The following is an 18,320-nucleotide window of genomic DNA, read 5'->3' as shown; positions in this document are numbered from 1 at the left end:
GTTTCGATCCAGCCAATCACAAGACAGCGCACCAAGGTTGTGAAGCGATGTTGGAGACTTGTGAATCAACACTGGTAGACTTACCTCAAGTCTGGTCACCCACAGTTCTCACTGTGTCTCTTTCTTGTAAAATTTGTATTGTACATATTGCGTATATATATTGTGTATATATATTGTATATACTGTTTAGTGAAGGAAATATATATATAAGTATTTACTCACTGCTGACTTTTGCTGGTTCCTCAGTTCTACCTTGGTTATCGCACTACAACCAGGTGTGCAGGTCACAGTACTAAACCTGTGTTCGTAATAAGAATTTTTATTGAGCAAAGGTTTGTCCTGTATTGCAGGCTTCATCAGTGGAATACAAAGATGAACTACACTGTGGGAGAGGTCAGCTTTGGTGGGAGAGGAAGATGAAGTGATGGAAGTAGTCTGACGTGATGAATCACCTCATCTTCCTAACTTTACTGCAACACTGCGAGTTGAACAGGTACCTAAAATCAGTACATGACCAGCCGGTTTATGATTTGTACGTCAGTTTAACGAGCGGCAAGGAGTAACAACCTGGTTGATCAGGCCCTAATCCACCGGGAGGCCTGGTCACAAACCAGGGGTCGTTGACCCCTGATACCCTCCACAGGTACACACCAGGTGTTCACCTAACTACTCCCCGTCTCGTCACCAGCTCTTATAAAACCGTTCCACAGCCCGACTCAGTATTAAAGTATTAATGCATACTTAAATTTGTACCACTCAGTACCTATTTAAATTTGTACCACTCAGTACCTATTTAAATTTGTACAACTCAGTACCTATTTAAATTTGTACCACTCAGTACCTATTTAAATTTGTACCACTCAGTACCTATTTAAATTTGTACAACTCAGTACCTATTTAAATTTGTACCACTCAGTACCTATTTAAATTTGTACCACTCAGTACCTATTTAAATTTGTACCACTCAGTACCTATTTAAATTTGTACAACTCAGTACCTATTTAAATTTGTACCACTCAGTACCTATTTAAATTTGTACCACTCAGTACCTATTTAAATTTGTACAACTCAGTACCTATTTAAATTTGTACCACTCAGTACCTATTTAAATTTGTACCACTCAGTACCTATTTAAATCTGTATCAATCAGTACCTATTTAAATTTGTACAACTCAGTACCTATTTAAATTTGTACCACTCAGTACCTATTTAAATTTGTACCACTCAGTACCTATTTAAATTTGTACCACTCAGTACCTATTTAAATTTGTACCATTCAGTACCTATTTAAATTTGTACCAATCAGTACCTATTTAAATTTGTACCAATCAGTACCTATTTAAATTTGTACCACTCAGTACCTATTTAAATTTGTACCATTCAGTACTTATTTAAATTTGTACCAATCAGTACCTATTTAAATTTGTACCACTCAGTACCTATTTAAATTCGTACCATTCAGTACCTATTTAAATTTGTACCGCTTAGTACCTATTTAAATTTGTACCACTCAGTACCTATTTAAATTCGTACCATTCAGTACTTATTTAAATTTGTTTGTTTCGAGACACTGATTATCGTCCACTAAATGTCTATCTCAGTATTTATCTATCTCAGTTGAAGTTCGTGCCCGTGGCTTGGTTGGTAGCGTTCTCTGCTCCATGCTGAGGAGTCCGGGGTCGATCCTCGGCACGGGTGAAATGTTGGGAGTGTTTCTTTACACCTGCTGCCCTTGTTCACCTAGCTGTAAGTAGGTACCTGGGACCTTCACTGCACCACTAGCACCAGCAACATTAACACTAACATCACTAACACTAGCACCACTAACACCAGCATCATTAACACCAGCACCACTAACACCAGCACCACTATAACACCAGCGACACCAACACCAGCACCACTATAGCACCAGCACCACCAACACCACTAACATCAGCACCACTATAACACCAGCACCACTAACACCAGCACCACCAACACCAGCACCACTATAACACCAGCACCACTATAACACCAGCACCACTATAACACCAGCACCACTAACACCAGCACCACAAACACCAGCACCACTATAACACCAGCGCCACTATAACACCAGCACCACCAACACCAGCACCACTATAGCACCAGCACCACCAACACCAGCACCATTAACATCAGCACCACTATAACACCAGCGCCATCAACTTGCTCCATTGAAGCTACGTTGAACCTGACTTGTGAGTAACAAAATACGTGTCCACGTGTTGGCAACACCCGCTAGAGTGACTGGACCTGACTGGATCTTCCAGACACCGCCATCTACCTCACTCTTCATTCCAAAAAATCTACCAGTTACCGTAGACTCGTACATATACCGTCTTGGTGGGTGATTCTAAGGCTAGTGGTTGGGGTATTGGGGGTACTGTGAGGGGGGTCTAGTTGGGGAATTTGGGAATGGTTGGTATTTTGTGTTGTGAGGGGCTGAGAGGGGGCTATAAGGGGGTTCGTATTGCAGAAAGCTTCCAGTGTGGAGTGAGAGAGTGTGAGGGGCGGTGGTGTGCTGCTCCGCTCTCCCCCAGGATGCAAGAGTCAGTGTCCCCAGGCCACGCCCTTGCAACCATGCCCAGTTTTCTTGCCCTGCTTCAACACCTGCAACTCTGCCACTAGTGTACCCCTCCCCCCCCACTGCCCACCCCGCGCTAATCGGTGTTTCAATGTGTTTGTCGTGTGTGTTGGTGTGAGTTATGTGGTGGTTGTTGTTGTTAGTGGTGGTGGTAGCTGGGGTGGTGGTGGCGCCAGCCTGGGGCTTCCTGGTGGTAGTTGCTGACACTACGCCCGTGGGTAGCACCATCTTCCTCTCCGCCATGGACGGTCCTACCCACTACAAGCTGGACACCCGTAGGACGCCCACCCACGTCCACAGACTGTTACACGTGGACCGCACTAGCGGTGCGGTCACGGTCAAGCGACCGCTCGACTGTGCGGGCACCTTCTATACCAACCCCATTACCCTGTGGGTGGAGGCGTGGGCGGAGTGGGCGGGGGCACCGCTGGACTATGCGTCACTGCCGGTGCGGGTGCTGGTGACGGGTGACGGGTGCCGCCACCACAGTGCCATCCTTCAGAGGGAAGTGAGACACTGGGTTGACCAGGCGGCACTTTCCCTGCCGCTGCCTGATCCCAACCCAGGTGATCCTGAGTGGTTGTGTGTCCGACGCTCCCAGGTGATCCTCAGGATCCCCTCGCTGCTGCCACGGAGTCTGCAACACTGCAGGCTGGACTACACTTCGGTCTCTGACCACCGGGTTACCGTGGAGACTCACGGTGGGGACCTGGTCAGCCTCTTCGACACCTGCCTGACGCGGGTCACCAGAATCAAGCTGGGGTTGAAGGTCACATGCTCAGGGCTGACCCCGACGTACGACCACGACCTACTGCTGGTGCTGCACAACGCCGCAGCTGGCGATGGCGCCCACATCCGTCGTATACGTCGGCAGATGCAGACGGCGGCGCCGTACTTCGAGCGTACGCTGGAGGTAGCACATGTGGTGGAGGAGTCGGAAAAGGGGACGTCCGTGACCACGGTCACGGCCACGGACCCGGAGAATGCACCGCTGACGTACTCTATCGAGGCGGTGCTGGACGCTCGCTCGCAGAGGATGTTTGAGATCGACCCCACGTCCGGCCTCGTCACTACGAAGACTCGTCTGGACAGAGAACTTGTCGACGTGCACTACTTCCGAGTCAAGGCAGTCGACAAGGCGTCGTCTCCGCCCCGCTCAGCCACCACGACTCTCCAGATTAATGTTGACGACGCCAACGACCATGAACCCGTATTCGAACGTCAGGAATACGACACGTCGGTTCGTGAGTCCACGAGCGTCGGGTCCACCGTCCTAACCGTCCGCGCCACCGACCAGGACGCCGGACCAAATGCCGACCTCCGATACACCATACTAAATCCCTCCGGTGCCAACGAAGTGTTTCGTATAGACCCTAAGTCTGGCGAACTGTCGACCCGTCTGCCCCTGGACCGGGAGCAACACTCCCAGTACACCCTGACCGTGCAGGCCGAGGACCAGGGTCCAGCCCAGCACCGTCTCACTGCTACGGCCCAGATCTCCGTCACTGTCATGGACGAAAACGACAACTACCCGCAGTTTACGGAGCGGACCTACACAGTGGAGGTGCCTGAGGACATCAGCGCCGCCGCATCTCCGGTCATCGCGCACGTTCAGGCCAGCGACCATGACAGCGGCAAGAACGGCCAAGTACGATACGCAATAATTGGCGGCAACACCGCTGGACATTTTACGATTGATGGATTAACGGGTGAGATCCGCGTAGCTGCCCCGCTGGACCACGAGACCAACCGTCATTACCGCCTTGTGGTCCGCGCCCAGGACGGTGGGTCGCCCCCGCGGTCCAACACAACGCAGCTCCTGGTCAACATCAGGGACGTCAACGATAACTCTCCCAGGTTTTACACTCCGCTCTTCCAGGAGACCGTCCAGGAGAACGTCCCCGTCGGCTACTCCATCGTCCGCGTTCAGGCCTTCGACAACGACGCCGGTGATAACTCTCTCCTGACGTATAACGTAGAGGGGGGCGGTGAGAACCTCCCTGTGGAGGTGGAGGAGACGACAGGATGGGTGTTGACGCGCAGGGAGTTGGACAGGGAGGAGAACCACCACTACACCTTCACAGTGGTGGCGAGGGACCACGGAGACCCACCACAGTCGGCCTCTGCCACTGTCATCCTTCAGGTCCAAGACCAGAACGACAACGACCCCGCCTTTCAGCCGAAGAACTACGAAGTTGCTGTGAGCGAGAGCGACTACCCCGGGACTCCTGTGGTGACAGTCACAGCCACAGACAGAGACGAGAACCCGAGACTTCACTACGCTATAACCTCAGGCAACGAGCGAGGTCGCTTTTCCATTACTGCGCAGAATGGTCGAGGATTGATCTCCCTGGCGCAGCCACTTGACTATAAGCAAGAACGAAGTTATATATTGACGGTGACGGCGACTGATGCCGGCGGACGGTACGATACCGCCACCGTCTACGTGAACGTTAGCGACGCTAACACCTTTCCACCGCAGTTCGAAAACACACCGTATTCCGCCACTATATTTGAGGACGCACCGGAAGGCAGCACGGTGATCATGGTGGCAGCTTCAGATGGCGACACGGGAGAAAATGCTCGCATTACTTACTCCCTCAGCGGGGAGTCAGTCCCCGAGTTCATCATCCACCCCAGCACGGGGGCTATCACCACCACCAAGCCCCTAGACCGGGAAGCCCAGGGCGGTTACCTGCTCACTGTCACAGCTCGCGACAACGGCACCCCAGCATTGTCTGACACCACAGACGTTGAGATCACTGTCGTCGACGTCAACGACAACGCCCCGGTGTTCAGTGAGGCGTCATACAGAGCGTCCGTGCCAGAGGACGCATCGGTGGGGGCGTCAATCATACAGATTAAAGCCAGTGACGCCGACGCTGGACTCAACGGCAGAGTTGTGTACTCCTTCGTCGGCGGTAACGATGGTAACGGAGCCTTCTCCCTAGACCCGACCTCTGGCGTGGTAAGAACCGCTCGCGTGCTGGACCGCGAGACTGTGGAGCAGTACTCTCTGGTAGCTATGGCGGTGGACCGCGGCGCCCCGGAGCGATCGTCATCAGTGACGGTGCTGGTCGACGTCGAAGACATCAACGACAACCCTCCTATGTTCGACACGGACCGCATACAGCTGTACATAGCGGAGAACTCTCCCGTGGGGTCGACGGTGGGTGAGGTGCGGGCCAGGGACCCTGATGCTGGCCGCAATGCTCTCATCCAGTACAGCATCATTGGTGGACCAGACGCTAAGAACTTTAGCATGGTGGCTCATCCGTCAGAGGGCCGCGCTGAACTCGTCACCCGCGTCGACCTTGACTATGAGTCCCCGAAGAAGAAGTACCAACTTAACGTGCGGGCGACGTCGTCGCCGCTGCGGTCGGACATCCCCGTCACGGTACACGTCGTGGACATCAACGACAACGCTCCAGTACTCTCAGATTTCCGCATCATTTTCAACAACTTCAAGAATCACTTCCCAGTGGGTCCCATCGGCCGGGTACCAGCCATGGACGCTGACGTCACTGACCAGGTGAGTGACCCGCCACTTGTGTACTACCGGGGTGAGTGGCCACCTGTATACTGGGTATGAGGTGAATACAGACACACATACACACGCACACACACACACACACACACACACACACACACACACACACACACACACACACACACACACACACACACACACACACACACACACACACACACACACAGCAGGGGGCACGCTGCCCCCCCTCTGCTCAGCCTCAATAAAGACATCTCAGCAACAAAGGTCACAGACCAGGGTGGTCTTTAAAGTTAATGTGTGTGGAAGGTTAGACCCAACTAACTACCAGCGAGTGTGTATAGACCTCTCAGTGGGCAGTCCCTCTCCTCTTCGCCCACTCCACCCACCCATTCAACCTTTCTAGCCCACCCACACTCCTTCATACCCCACAAGATTTATGCCCGCAATATAGAGTGAGGATGAGAGTGAAAGGTAGATTCCAGGTAGACTCCAAGTAGACTCCAGGTAGACTTCAGATGATGTTATGTGCACCCCAGGTGATGTGTGCACCTCAGGTAATGTTATGTGCACCTCAGGTAATGTTATGTGCACCTCAGGTGATGTGTGCACCTCAGGTGATGTGTGCACCTCAGGTGATGTGTACACCTCAGGAGATGAGTGCACCTCAGGTGATGTTATGTGCACCTCAGGTGATGTGTGCACCTCAGGTGATGTGTGCACCGCGGGTGATATGCGCACCTCAGGTAATGTGTGTGCACCTCAGGTGATGTGTGCACCTCAGGTAATGTGTGCACCTCAGGTAATGTGTGTGCACCTCAGGTAATGTGTGCACCCAGGTAATGTTATGTGCACCTCAGGTGATGTATGCACCTCAGGTGATGCGTGCACCTCAGGTGATGTGTGCACCTCAGTTAATGTGTGCACCTCAGGTAATGTGTGCTCCTCAGGTAATGTGTGCACCTAAGGTGGCGTGTGCACCTCCGGTAATGTGTGCACCTCAGGTGATGCGTGCACCCCAGTTAATGTGTGCACCTCAGGTAATGTGTGCACCTCAGGTAATGTGTGCACCTCAGGTGATGCGTGCACCTCAGGTGATGCGTGCACCTCAGTTAATGTGTGCACCTCAGGTAATGTGTGCACCTCAGGTAATGTGTGCACCTCAGGTAATGTGTGCACCTCAGGTAATGTGTGCACCTCAGGTAATGTGTGCACCTCAGGTAATGTGTGCACCTCAGGTAATGTGTGCACATCAGGTAATGTGTGCACTTCAGGTAATGTGTGCACTTCAGGTAATGTGTGCACCTCGGGTAATGTGTGCACTTCGGGTAATGTGTGCACCTCAGGTAATGTGTGCATCTCAAGTAATTTGTGCACCTCAGGTAATGTGTGCACTTCAGGTAATGTGTGCACCTCATGTAATGTGTGCACCTCAGGTAATGTGTGCACCTCAGGTAATTTGTGTACCTCAGGTAATTTGTGCACCTCAGGTAATGTGTGCACCTCAGGTAATGTGTGCACCTCAGGTAATTTGTGTACCTCAGGTAATTTGTGCACCTCAGGTAATGTGTGCACCTCAGGTAATGTGTGTACCTCAGGTAATGTGTGCACCTCAGGTAATATGTGCACCTCAGGTAATGTGTGCACCTCAGGTAATGTGTGCACCTCATGTAATGTGTGCACCTCAGGTAATGTGTGCACCTCAGGTAATGTGTGCACCTCAGGTAATGTGTGCACCTCAGGTAATGTGTGCACCTCAGGTAATGTGTGCACCTCATGTAATGTGTGCACCTCAGGTAATGTATGCACCTCAGGTAATGTGTGCACCTCAGGTAATGTGTGCACCTCAGGTAATGTGTGCACCTCAGGTAATGTGTGCACCTCATGTAATGTGTGCACCTCAGGTAATGTGTGCACCTCAGGTAATGTGTGCACCTCAGGTAATGTGTGCATCTCAAGTAATTTGTGCACCTCAGGTAATGTGTGCACTTCAGGTAATGTGTGCACCTCATGTAATGTGTGCACCTCAGGTAATGTGTGCACCTCAGGTAATTTGTGTACCTCAGGTAATTTGTGCACCTCAGGTAATGTGTGCACCTCAGGTAATGTGTGCACCTCAGGTAATTTGTGTACCTCAGGTAATTTGTGCACCTCAGGTAATGTGTGCACCTCAGGTAATGTGTGTACCTCAGGTAATGTGTGCACCTCAGGTAATATGTGCACCTCAGGTAATGTGTGCACCTCAGGTAATGTGTGCACCTCATGTAATGTGTGCACCTCAGGTAATGTGTGCACCTCAGGTAATGTGTGCACCTCAGGTAATGTGTGCACCTCAGGTAATGTGTGCACCTCAGGTAATGTGTGCACCTCATGTAATGTGTGCACCTCAGGTAATGTATGCACCTCAGGTAATGTGTGCACCTCAGGTAATGTGTGCACCTCAGGTAATGTGTGCACCTCAGGTAATGTGTGCACCTCATGTAATGTGTGCACCTCAGGTAATGTGTGCACCTCAGGTAATGTGTGCACCTCAGGTAATGTGTGCACCTCAGGTAATGTGTGCACCTCATGTAATGTGTGCACCTCAGGTAATGTGTGCACCTCAGGTAATGTGTGCACCTCAGGTAATGTGTGCACCTCAGGTAATGTGTGCACCTCAGGTAATGTGTGCACCTCAGGTAATGTGTGCACCTCAGGTAATGTATGCACTTCAGATAATGTGTGCACCTCAGGTAATGTGTGCACCTCAGGTAATGTGTGCACCTCAGGTAATGTGTGCACCTCAGGTAATGTGTGCACCTCAGGTAATGTATGCACTTCAGATAATGTGTGCACCTCAGGTAATGTGTGCACCTCAGGTAATGTGTGCACCTCAGGTAACGTGTGCACCTCAGGTAATGTGTGCACCTCAGGTAACGTGTGCACCTCAGGTAATGTGTGCACCTCAGGTAATGTGTGCACCTCAGGTAATGTGTGTACCTCAGGTAATGTGTGCACTTTCTTTCAGGTGAACGGTAAAGGACACTCAGCAATGTTTTGCTGTTGTCGTTGTCTTGTTATTGTGTTGTTTTGTCGTTGTTGTTGTCTTGTTATTGTCGTCTTCTTGTTGTTGTCTTGCCGTTGTCTTGTTGTTGTTGTCTTGTCTTTTTGAGAGTAAGACACATGTGCAACATCTGGGTATCTTTATTGTAGACGTTTCGCCATCCAGTGGCTTTATCAATACAAATTCTAGGACATAACTTGAAGACAGTAGAACTATGTACAGAAGATGAGGTAATCAGTCCCTCAAACTAGAAGTGGGTGCGAACAGCACCATAGTCGTGGAGATTCTGAAGCAGAAGAAAGAATCCTGGCGCTTATATAGTAACGTCAGGTGCTGTTCGCATGATAAAGCCACTGGATGGCGAAACGTCTACAATAAAGATACCCAGATGTTGCACATGTGTCTTACTCTCATCTTGTCGGTATTATATACCATTTCGTACACGTCTTGTCTTTTTGTTATTGTCTTGTCGTTGCTGTTGTCTTGTCGTGGTTGTTGTCGTTGCCTTGTCGTCTTCTTGTTGTCTTGTCGTTTTTGTTGTTTTGTCGTTGTTGTCTTCTTGTTGTTTTGTCATTGTCTTATTGTTTTTGTCTTGTAGTTGTTGTCTTGTCGTTGTTGTTGTCTTGTCGTTATCGTTCTCTTGTTGTTGTTGTCTTGTAGTTGTTGTCTTGTCGTTGTTGTCTTGCCGTTGTCGTTGTCGTTGTTGTTTTGTTGTTGTCTTGTTTTTGTTGTTGTCGTTGCTGTCTTGTCGTTGTTGTTCTCTTGTTGTTGTTGTCTTGTCGTTGTTGTTTTGTAGTTGTTGTCTTGTCGTTGTTGTTGTCGTTGTTGTCTTGTCGTTGTTGTTGTCTTGTCGTTATCGTTGTCTTGTTGTTGTTGTCTTGTCGTTGTTGTTGTCGTTGTTGTTTTGTTGTCTTGTTTTTGTTGTTTTCGTTGTTGTCTTGTCGTTATCGTTGTCTTGTTGTTGTTGTCTTGTCGTTATCGTTGTCTTGTTGTTGTTGTCTTGTAGTTGTTGTTTTGTAGTTGTCTTGCCGTTGTTGTTGTCGTTGTTGTTTTGTTGTTGTCTTGTTGTTGTTGTTGTTGTCTTGTCGTTGTTGTTGTTGTCGTTGTTGTCTTGTTGTTGTCGTTGTTGTCTTGTCGTTATTGTTGTCTTGTAGTTGTTGTTTTGTAGTTGTTGTCTTGTCGTTATTGTTGTTGTTGTTGTTGTTGTTGTTGTTGTCCTGTTGTCGTTGTTGTCCTGTTGTCGTTGTTGTTGTCCTACTACGAATGTTTTCTTCTAGTGTTATATTTGAGTTGTTGCTGTTCTGCTGTTACTACCACTGCTGCTGTTGCTGTTCTGCTGTTACTACCACTGCTGCTGTTGCTGTTCTGCTGTTACTACCACTGCTGCTGTTGCTGTTCTGCTGTTACTACCACTGCTGCTGTTGCTGTTCTGCTGTTATTACTGTTGTTGTTCTGTTGTTACTACCACTGCTGCTGTTGCTGTTCTGCTGTTATTACTGTTGTTGTTGTTCTGTTGTTACTACCACTGCTGCTGTTGCTGTTCTGCTGTTACTACTGTTGTTGCCGCTGTTATTGCTGTAGCTGCTGCTCTGCTGTTACTACTGTCGTTGTTGCTGTTCTGCTGTTACTACTGTTGTTGCCGCTGTTATTGCTGTAGCTGCTGCTCTGCTGTTACTACTGTTGTTGTTGCTGTTCTGCTGTTACTACTGTTGTTGCCGCTGTTATTGCTGCAGCTGCTGCTCTGCTGTTACTACTGTTGTTGTTGCTGTTCTGCTGTTACTACTGTTGTTGCCGCTGTTATTGCTGTAGCTGCTGCTCTGCTGTTACTACTGTTGTTGTTGCTGTTCTGCTGTTACTACTGTTGTTGCCGCTGTTATTGCTGTAGCTGCTGCTCTGCTGTTACTACTGTTGTTGTTGCTGTTCTGCTGTTACTACTGTTGTTGCCGCTGTTATTGCTGCAGGTGCTGCTCTGCTGTTACTACTGTTGTTGCTGTTCTGTTGTTACTACCACTGCTGCTGTTGCTGTTCTGCTGTTATTACTGTTGTTGTTGCTGTTCTGTTGTTACTACCACTGCTGCTGTTGCTGTTCTGCTGTTACTACTGTTGTTGCCGCTGTTATTGCTGTAGCTGCTGCTCTGCTGTTACTACTGTTGTTGTTGCTGTTCTGCTGTTACTACTGTTGTTGCCGCTGTTATTGCTGTAGCTGCTGCTCTGCTGTTACTACTGTTGTTGTTGCTGTTCTGCTGTTACTACTGTTGTTGCCGCTGTTATTGCTGCAGGTGCTGCTCTGCTGTTACTACTGTTGTTGTTGCTGTTCTGTTGTTACTACCACTGCTGCTGTTGCTGTTCTGCTGTTATTACTGTTGTTGTTGTTCTGTTGTTACTACCACTGCTGCTGTTGCTGTTCTGCTGTTATTACTGTTGTTGCCGCTGTTATTGCTGTAGCTGCTGCTCTGCTGTTACTACTGTTGTTGTTGCTGTTCTGCTGTTACTACTACTACCGTTGCTGTTGTTCTTGCTCCTGTTATCGCTACTGTTGTACGTGCTGCTGTTTGGATGGTGTCCCTGACATTTCAGTAATAAACACTGTGTGTATATACACATACCTCCACTTAATGAACGCTATGTTTATATACTCGCTAGTTATATAAATGCAATTTATATGTAGATATATTGTTGAGGCCAACATACTCATGTTGGTATATAACCTGTATGTGTTGCTGGTGACTGTATGTGTTGCTGGTGACTGTATGTGTTGCTGGTGACTGTATGTGTTGCTGGTGACTGTATGTGTTGCTGGTGACTGTATGTGTTGCTGGTGACTGTATGTGTTGCTGGTGACTGTATGTGTTGCTGGTTACTGTATGTGTTGCTGGTGACTGTATGTTGTTGATGACTGTATGTGTTGTTGATGACTGTATGTGTTGTTGATGACTGTATGTGTTGTTGATGACAGTATGTGTTGTTGATGACTGTATGTGTTGTTGATGACAGTATGTGTTGTTGATGACTGTATGTGTTGTTGATGACTGTATGTGTTGTTGATGACTGTATGTGTTGTTGATGACTGTATGTGTTGTTCATGACTGTATGTGTTGTTGATGACTGTATGTGTTGTTGATGACTGTATGATGTTGTGCTGACTGTATGTTGTTGTTGCTGACTGACTGTGTTGCTGGTGACTGTATGTGTTGCTGGTGACTGTATGTGTTGCTGGTGACTGTATGTGTTGCTGGTGACTGTATGTGTTGCTGGTGACTGTATGTGTTGCTGGTGACTGTATGTGTTGCTGGTGACTGTATGTGTTGCTGGTGACTGTATGTTGTTGATGACTGTATGTGTTGCTGGTGACTGTATGTTGTTGATGACTGTATGTGTTGCTGGTGACTGTATGTGTTGCTGGTGACTGTATGTGTTGCTGGTGACTGTATGTGTTGCTGGTGACTGTGTTGCTGGTGACTGTATGTGTTGCTGGTGACTGTATGTGTTGCTGGTGACTGTATGTTGTTGATGACTGTATGTGTTGCTGGTGACTGTATGTGTTGTTGATGACTGTATGTGTTGCTGATGACAGTATGTGTTGTTGATGACTGTATGTGTTGCTGGTGACTGTATGTGTTGCTGATGACTGTATGTGTTGCTGGTGACTGTATGTTGTTGATGACTGTATGTGTTGCTGGTGACTGTATGTTGTTGATGACTGTATGTGTTGCTGGTGACTATATGTTGTTGATGACTGTATGTGTTGCTGGTGACTGTATGTGTTGCTGGTGACTGTATGTTGTTGATGACTGTATGTGTTGCTGGTGACTGTATGTTGTTGATGACTGTATGTGTTGCTGGTGACTGTATGTGTTGCTGTATGTATGTTGTTGCTGGTGACTGTATGTGTTGCTGGTGACTGTATGTGTTGCTGGTGACTGTATGTGTTGTTGGTGACTGTATGTGTTGCTGGTGACTGTATGTTGTTGATGACTGTATGTGTTGCTGGTGACTGTATGTTGTTGATGACTGTATGTGTTGCTGGTGACTGTATGTGTTGCTGGTGACTGTATGTGTTGCTGGTGACTGTATGTTGTTGATGACTGTATGTGTTGCTGGTGACTGTATGTGTTGCTGGTGACTGTATGTGTTGCTGGTGACTGTATGTGTTGCTGGTGACTGTATGTTGTTGATGACTGTATGTGTTGCTGGTGACTGTATGTTGTTGATGACTGTATGTGTTGCTGGTGACTGTATGTTGTTGATGACTGTATGTGTTGCTGGTGACTGTATGTTGTTGATGACTGTATGTGTTGCTGGTGACTGTATGTTGTTGATGACTGTATGTGTTGCTGGTGACTGTATGTGTTGCTGGTGACTGTATGTGTTGCTGGTGACTGTATGTGTTGCTGGTGACCGTATGTGTTGCTGGTGACTGTATGTGTTGCTGGTGACTGTACGTGTTGCTGGTGACTGTATGTGTTGCTGGTGACTGTATGTGTTGCTGGTGACTGTATGTGTTGCTGGTGACTGTATGTTGTTGATGACTGTATGTTGTTGATGACTGTATGTGTTGCTGGTGACTGTACGTGTTGCTGATGATTGTACGTGTTGCTGGTGACTGTATGTGTTGCTGGTGACTGTATGTGTTGCTGGTGACTGTATGTGTTGCTGGTGACTGTATGTTGTTGATGACTGTATGTGTTGTTGATGACTGTATGTTGTTGATGACTGTATGTGTTGTTGATGACTGTATGTGTTGCTGGTGACTTTATGTTGCTGACTGTATGATGTTGTTGCTGACTGTATGTTGTTGTTGCTGACTGTATGATGTTGTTGCTGACTGTATGATGTTGTTGCTGACTGTATGATGTTGTTGCTGACTGTATGATGTTGTTGCTGACTGTATGATGTTGTTGCTGACTGTATGATGTTGTTGCTGACTGTATGTGTTGGTAATGACTGTATGTGTTGTTGATGACTGTATGTGTTGCTGGTGACTGTATGTGTTGTTGATGACTGTATGTGTTGTTGATGACTGTATGTGTTGTTGATGACTGTATGTGTTGTTGATGACTGTATGTGTTGTTGATGACTGTATGTGTTGTTGATGACTGTATGTGTTGCTGGTGACTGTATGTGTTGCTGGTGACTGTATGTGTTGTTGATGACTGTATGTGTTGTTGATGACTGTATGTGTTGTTGATGACTGTACGTGTTGCTGATGACAGTATGTGTTGTTGATGACTGTATGTGTTGTTGATGACTGTATGTGTTGCTGTTGACTGTATGTGTTGTTGATGACTGTATGTGTTGTTGATGACTGTATGTGTTGCTGGTGACTGTATGTGTTGCTGGTGACTGTATGTGTTGTTGATGACTGTATGTGTTGTTGATGACTGTATGTGTTGCTGGTGACTGTATGTGTTGCTGGTGACTGTATGTGTTGTTGATGACTGTATGTGTTGCTCTGATTGTATGTGTTGCCGATGACTGTATGTGTTGTTGATGACTGTATGTGTTGTTGATGACTGTATGTGTTGTTGATGACAGTATGTGTTGCTGATGACAGTATGTGTTGTTGATGAGTGTATGTGTTGTTGATGACTGTATGTGTTGTTGATGACAGTATGTGTTGTTGATGACTGTATGTGTTGTTGATGACAGTATGTGTTGCTGATGACAGTATGTGTTGTTGATGACTGTATGTGTTGTTGATGACTGTATGTGTTGTTGGTGACTGTATGTGTTGTTGGTGACTGTATGTGTTGCTGGTGACTGTATGTGTTGTTGATGACTGTATGTGTTGTTGATGACTGTATGTGTTGTTGATGACTGTATGTGTTGCTGGTGACTGTATGTGTTGTTGATGACTGTATGTGTTGTTGATGACTGTATGTGTTGTTGATGACTGTATGTGTTGCTGGTGACTGTATGTGTTGTTGATGACTGTATGTGTTGTTGATGACTGTATGTGTTGCTGATGACAGTATGTGTTGTTGATGACTGTATGTGTTGTTGATGACTGTATGTGTTGCTCTGATTGTATGTGTTGCCGATGACTGCATGTGTTGCCGATGACTGTATGTGTTGCTCTGATTGTATGTGTTGCCGATGACTGCATGTGTTGCCGATGACTGTATGTGTTGCTCTGATTGTATGTGTTGCCGATGACTGTATGTGTTGCTCTGATTGTATGTGTTGCCGATGACTGTATGTGTTGCTCTGATTGTATGTGTTGCCGATGACTGTATGTGTTGTTGATGACTGTATGTGTTGCTGGTGACTGTATGCGTTGCTGGTGACTGTATGTGTTGCTGGTGACTGTATGTTGTTGATGACTGTATGTGTTGCTGGTGACTGTATGTGTTGCTGGTGACTGTATGTGTTGCTGGTGACTGTATGTTGTTGATGACTGTATGTGTTGCTGGTGACTGTATGTTGTTGATGACTGTATGTGTTGCTGGTGACTGTATGTGTTGCTGGTGACTGTATGTGTTGCTGGTGACTGTATGTGTTGCTGGTGACTGTATGTTGTTGATGACTGTATGTGTTGCTGGTGACTGTATGTTGTTGATGACTGTATGTGTTGCTGGTGACTGTATGTGTTGCTGGTGACTGTATGTGTTGCTGGTGACTGTATGTGTTGTTGATGACTGTATGTGTTGCTGGTGACTGTATGTGTTGCTGGTGACTGTATGTGTTGCTGGTGACTGTATGTGTTGCTGGTGACTGTATGTTGTTGATGACTGTATGTGTTGCTGGTGACTGTATGTGTTGCTGGTGACTGTATGTGTTGTTGATGACTGTATGTGTTGTTGATGACTGTATGTGTTGTTGATGACAGTATGTGTTGCTGATGACAGTATGTGTTGTTGATGAGTGTATGTGTTGTTGATGACTGTATGTGTTGTTGATGACAGTATGTGTTGTTGATGACTGTATGTGTTGTTGATGACTGTATGTGTTGTTGATGACTGTATGTGTTGTTGATGACTGTATGTGTTGTTGATGACTGTATGTGTTGCTGGTGACTGTATGTGTTGTTGATGACTGTATGTGTTGCTGGTGACTGTATGTGTTGTTGATGACTGTATGTGTTGTTGATGACTGTATGTGTTGTTGATGACTGTATGTGTTGCTGGTGACTGTATGTGTTGTTGATGACTGTATGTGTTGTTGATGACTGTATGTGTTGTTGATGACTGTATGTGTTGCTGGTGACTGTATGTGTTGTTGATGACTGTATGTGTTGTTGATAACTGTATGTGTTGCTGATGACAGTATGTGTTGTTGATGACTGTATGTGTTGTTGATGACTGTATGTGTTGCCGATGACTGCATGTGTTGCCGATGAATGTATGTGTTGCTCTGATTGTATGTGTTGCCGATGACTGCATGTGTTGCCGATGACTGTATGTGTTGCTCTGATTGTATGTGTTGCCGATGACTGTATGTGTTGCTCTGATTGTATGTGTTGCCGATGACTGTATGTGTTGCTCTGATTGTATGTGTTGCCGATGACTGTATGTGTTGCTCTGATTGTATGTGTTGCCGATGACTGTATGTGTTGTTGATGACTGTATGTGTTGCTGGTGACTGTATGTGTTGTTGATGACTGTATGTGTTGCTGGTGACTGTATGTGTTGCCGATGACTGTATGTGTTGCCGATGACTGTATGTGTTGTTGATGACTGTACGTGTTGCTGGTGACTGTATGCGTTGCTGATGACTGTATGTGTTGTTGATGACTGTATGTGTTGTTGATGACTGTATGTGTTGCTGGTGACTGTATGTGTTGTTGATGACTGTATGTGTTGCTGGTGACTGTATGTGTTGCCGATGACTGTATGTGTTGTTGATGACTGTATGTGTTGTTGATGACTGTATGTGTTGCTGATGACAGTATGTGTTGTTGATGACTGTATGTGTTGTTGATGACTGTATGTGTTGCTCTGATTGTATGTGTTGCCGATGACTGCATGTGTTGCCGATGAATGTATGTGTTGCTCTGATTGTATGTGTTGCCGATGACTGCATGTGTTGCCGATGACTGTATGTGTTGCTCTGATTGTATGTGTTGCCGATGACTGTATGTGTTGCTCTGATTGTATGTGTTGCCGATGACTGTATGTGTTGCTCTGATTGTATGTGTTGCCGATGACTGTATGTGTTGCTCTGATTGTATGTGTTGCCGATGACTGTATGTTGTTGATGACTGTATGTGTTGCTGGTGACTGTATGTTGTTGATGACTGTATGTGTTGCTGGTGACTGTATGTGTTGCTGGTGACTGTATGTGTTGCTGGTGACTGTATGTTGTTGATGACTGTATTTGTTGCTGGTGACTGTATGTTGTTGATGACTGTATGTGTTGCTGGTGACTGTATGTGTTGCTGGTGACTGTATGTGTTGCTGGTGACTGTATGTGTTGCTGGTGACTGTATGTTGTTGATGACTGTATGTGTTGCTGGTGACTGTATGTTGTTGATGACTGTATTTGTTGCTGATTAGTGTTAGTGTACTCATCTAATTGTGGTTGCAGGGGTCGAGACTCAGCTCCTGGCCCCGCCTCTTCACTGACCGTTACTGTGTCCTCCATCTCCCTTCTCCATGAGCTTTATCATACCTCGTCTTAAAACTATGTATGGTTCCTGCCTCCACTACATCACTTGCCAAACTATTCCACTTCCTAACAACTTACTGTGTTTCGTGGTGGGTAGTGTCATGGTGGTGGGTAGTGTCATGGTGGTGGGTAGTGTCATGATGGTGGGTAGTGTCATGATGGTGGGTAGTGTCATGATGGTGGGTAGTGTCATGATGGTGGGTAGTGTCATGGTGGTGGGTAGTGTCATGATGGTGGGTAGTGTCATGGTGGTGGGTAGTGTCATGATGGTGGGTAGTGTCATGGTGGTGGGTAGTGTCATGATGGTGGGTAGTGTCATGATGGTGGGTAGTGTCATGGTGGTGGGTAGTGTCATGGTGGTGGGTAGTGTCATGGTGGTGGGTAGTGTCATGATGGTGGGTAGTGTCATGATGGTGGGTAGTGTCATGATGGTGGGTAGTGTCATGATGGTGGGTAGTGTCATGATGGTGGGTAGTGTCATGATGGTGGGTAGTGTCATGATGGTGGGTAGTGTCATGATGGTGGGTAGTGTCATGATGGTGGGTAGTGTCATGGTG

At 47.0% G+C, this 18,320-nt stretch overlaps 1 protein-coding gene across 3 annotated transcripts in view; it reads left to right on the top strand.

Moving 5' to 3' along the window:
* The first annotated feature begins 2,584 nt into the window (after nt 1-2,584).
* Nucleotides 2,585-18,320, top strand: part of stan (Protocadherin-like wing polarity protein stan) — a 403,445-nt gene continuing 387,709 nt past the window's right edge. For all 3 annotated transcript variants that reach the window (XM_053779307.2, XM_053779309.2, XM_053779308.2), the window contains exon 1: nt 2,585-6,137. In XM_053779307.2, the coding sequence (XP_053635282.1) occupies nt 2,727-6,137 (3,411 nt within the window). In that variant the 5' untranslated portion in view covers nt 2,585-2,726. The remainder of the gene's footprint in view (nt 6,138-18,320) is intronic.

Source organism: Cherax quadricarinatus, chromosome 29, assembly GCF_038502225.1.
Source record: "Cherax quadricarinatus isolate ZL_2023a chromosome 29, ASM3850222v1, whole genome shotgun sequence".
NCBI classification, from domain to species: Eukaryota; Metazoa; Arthropoda; class Malacostraca; order Decapoda; family Parastacidae; genus Cherax; species Cherax quadricarinatus.
This window is presented reverse-complemented; position numbering and strand designations above follow the sequence as displayed.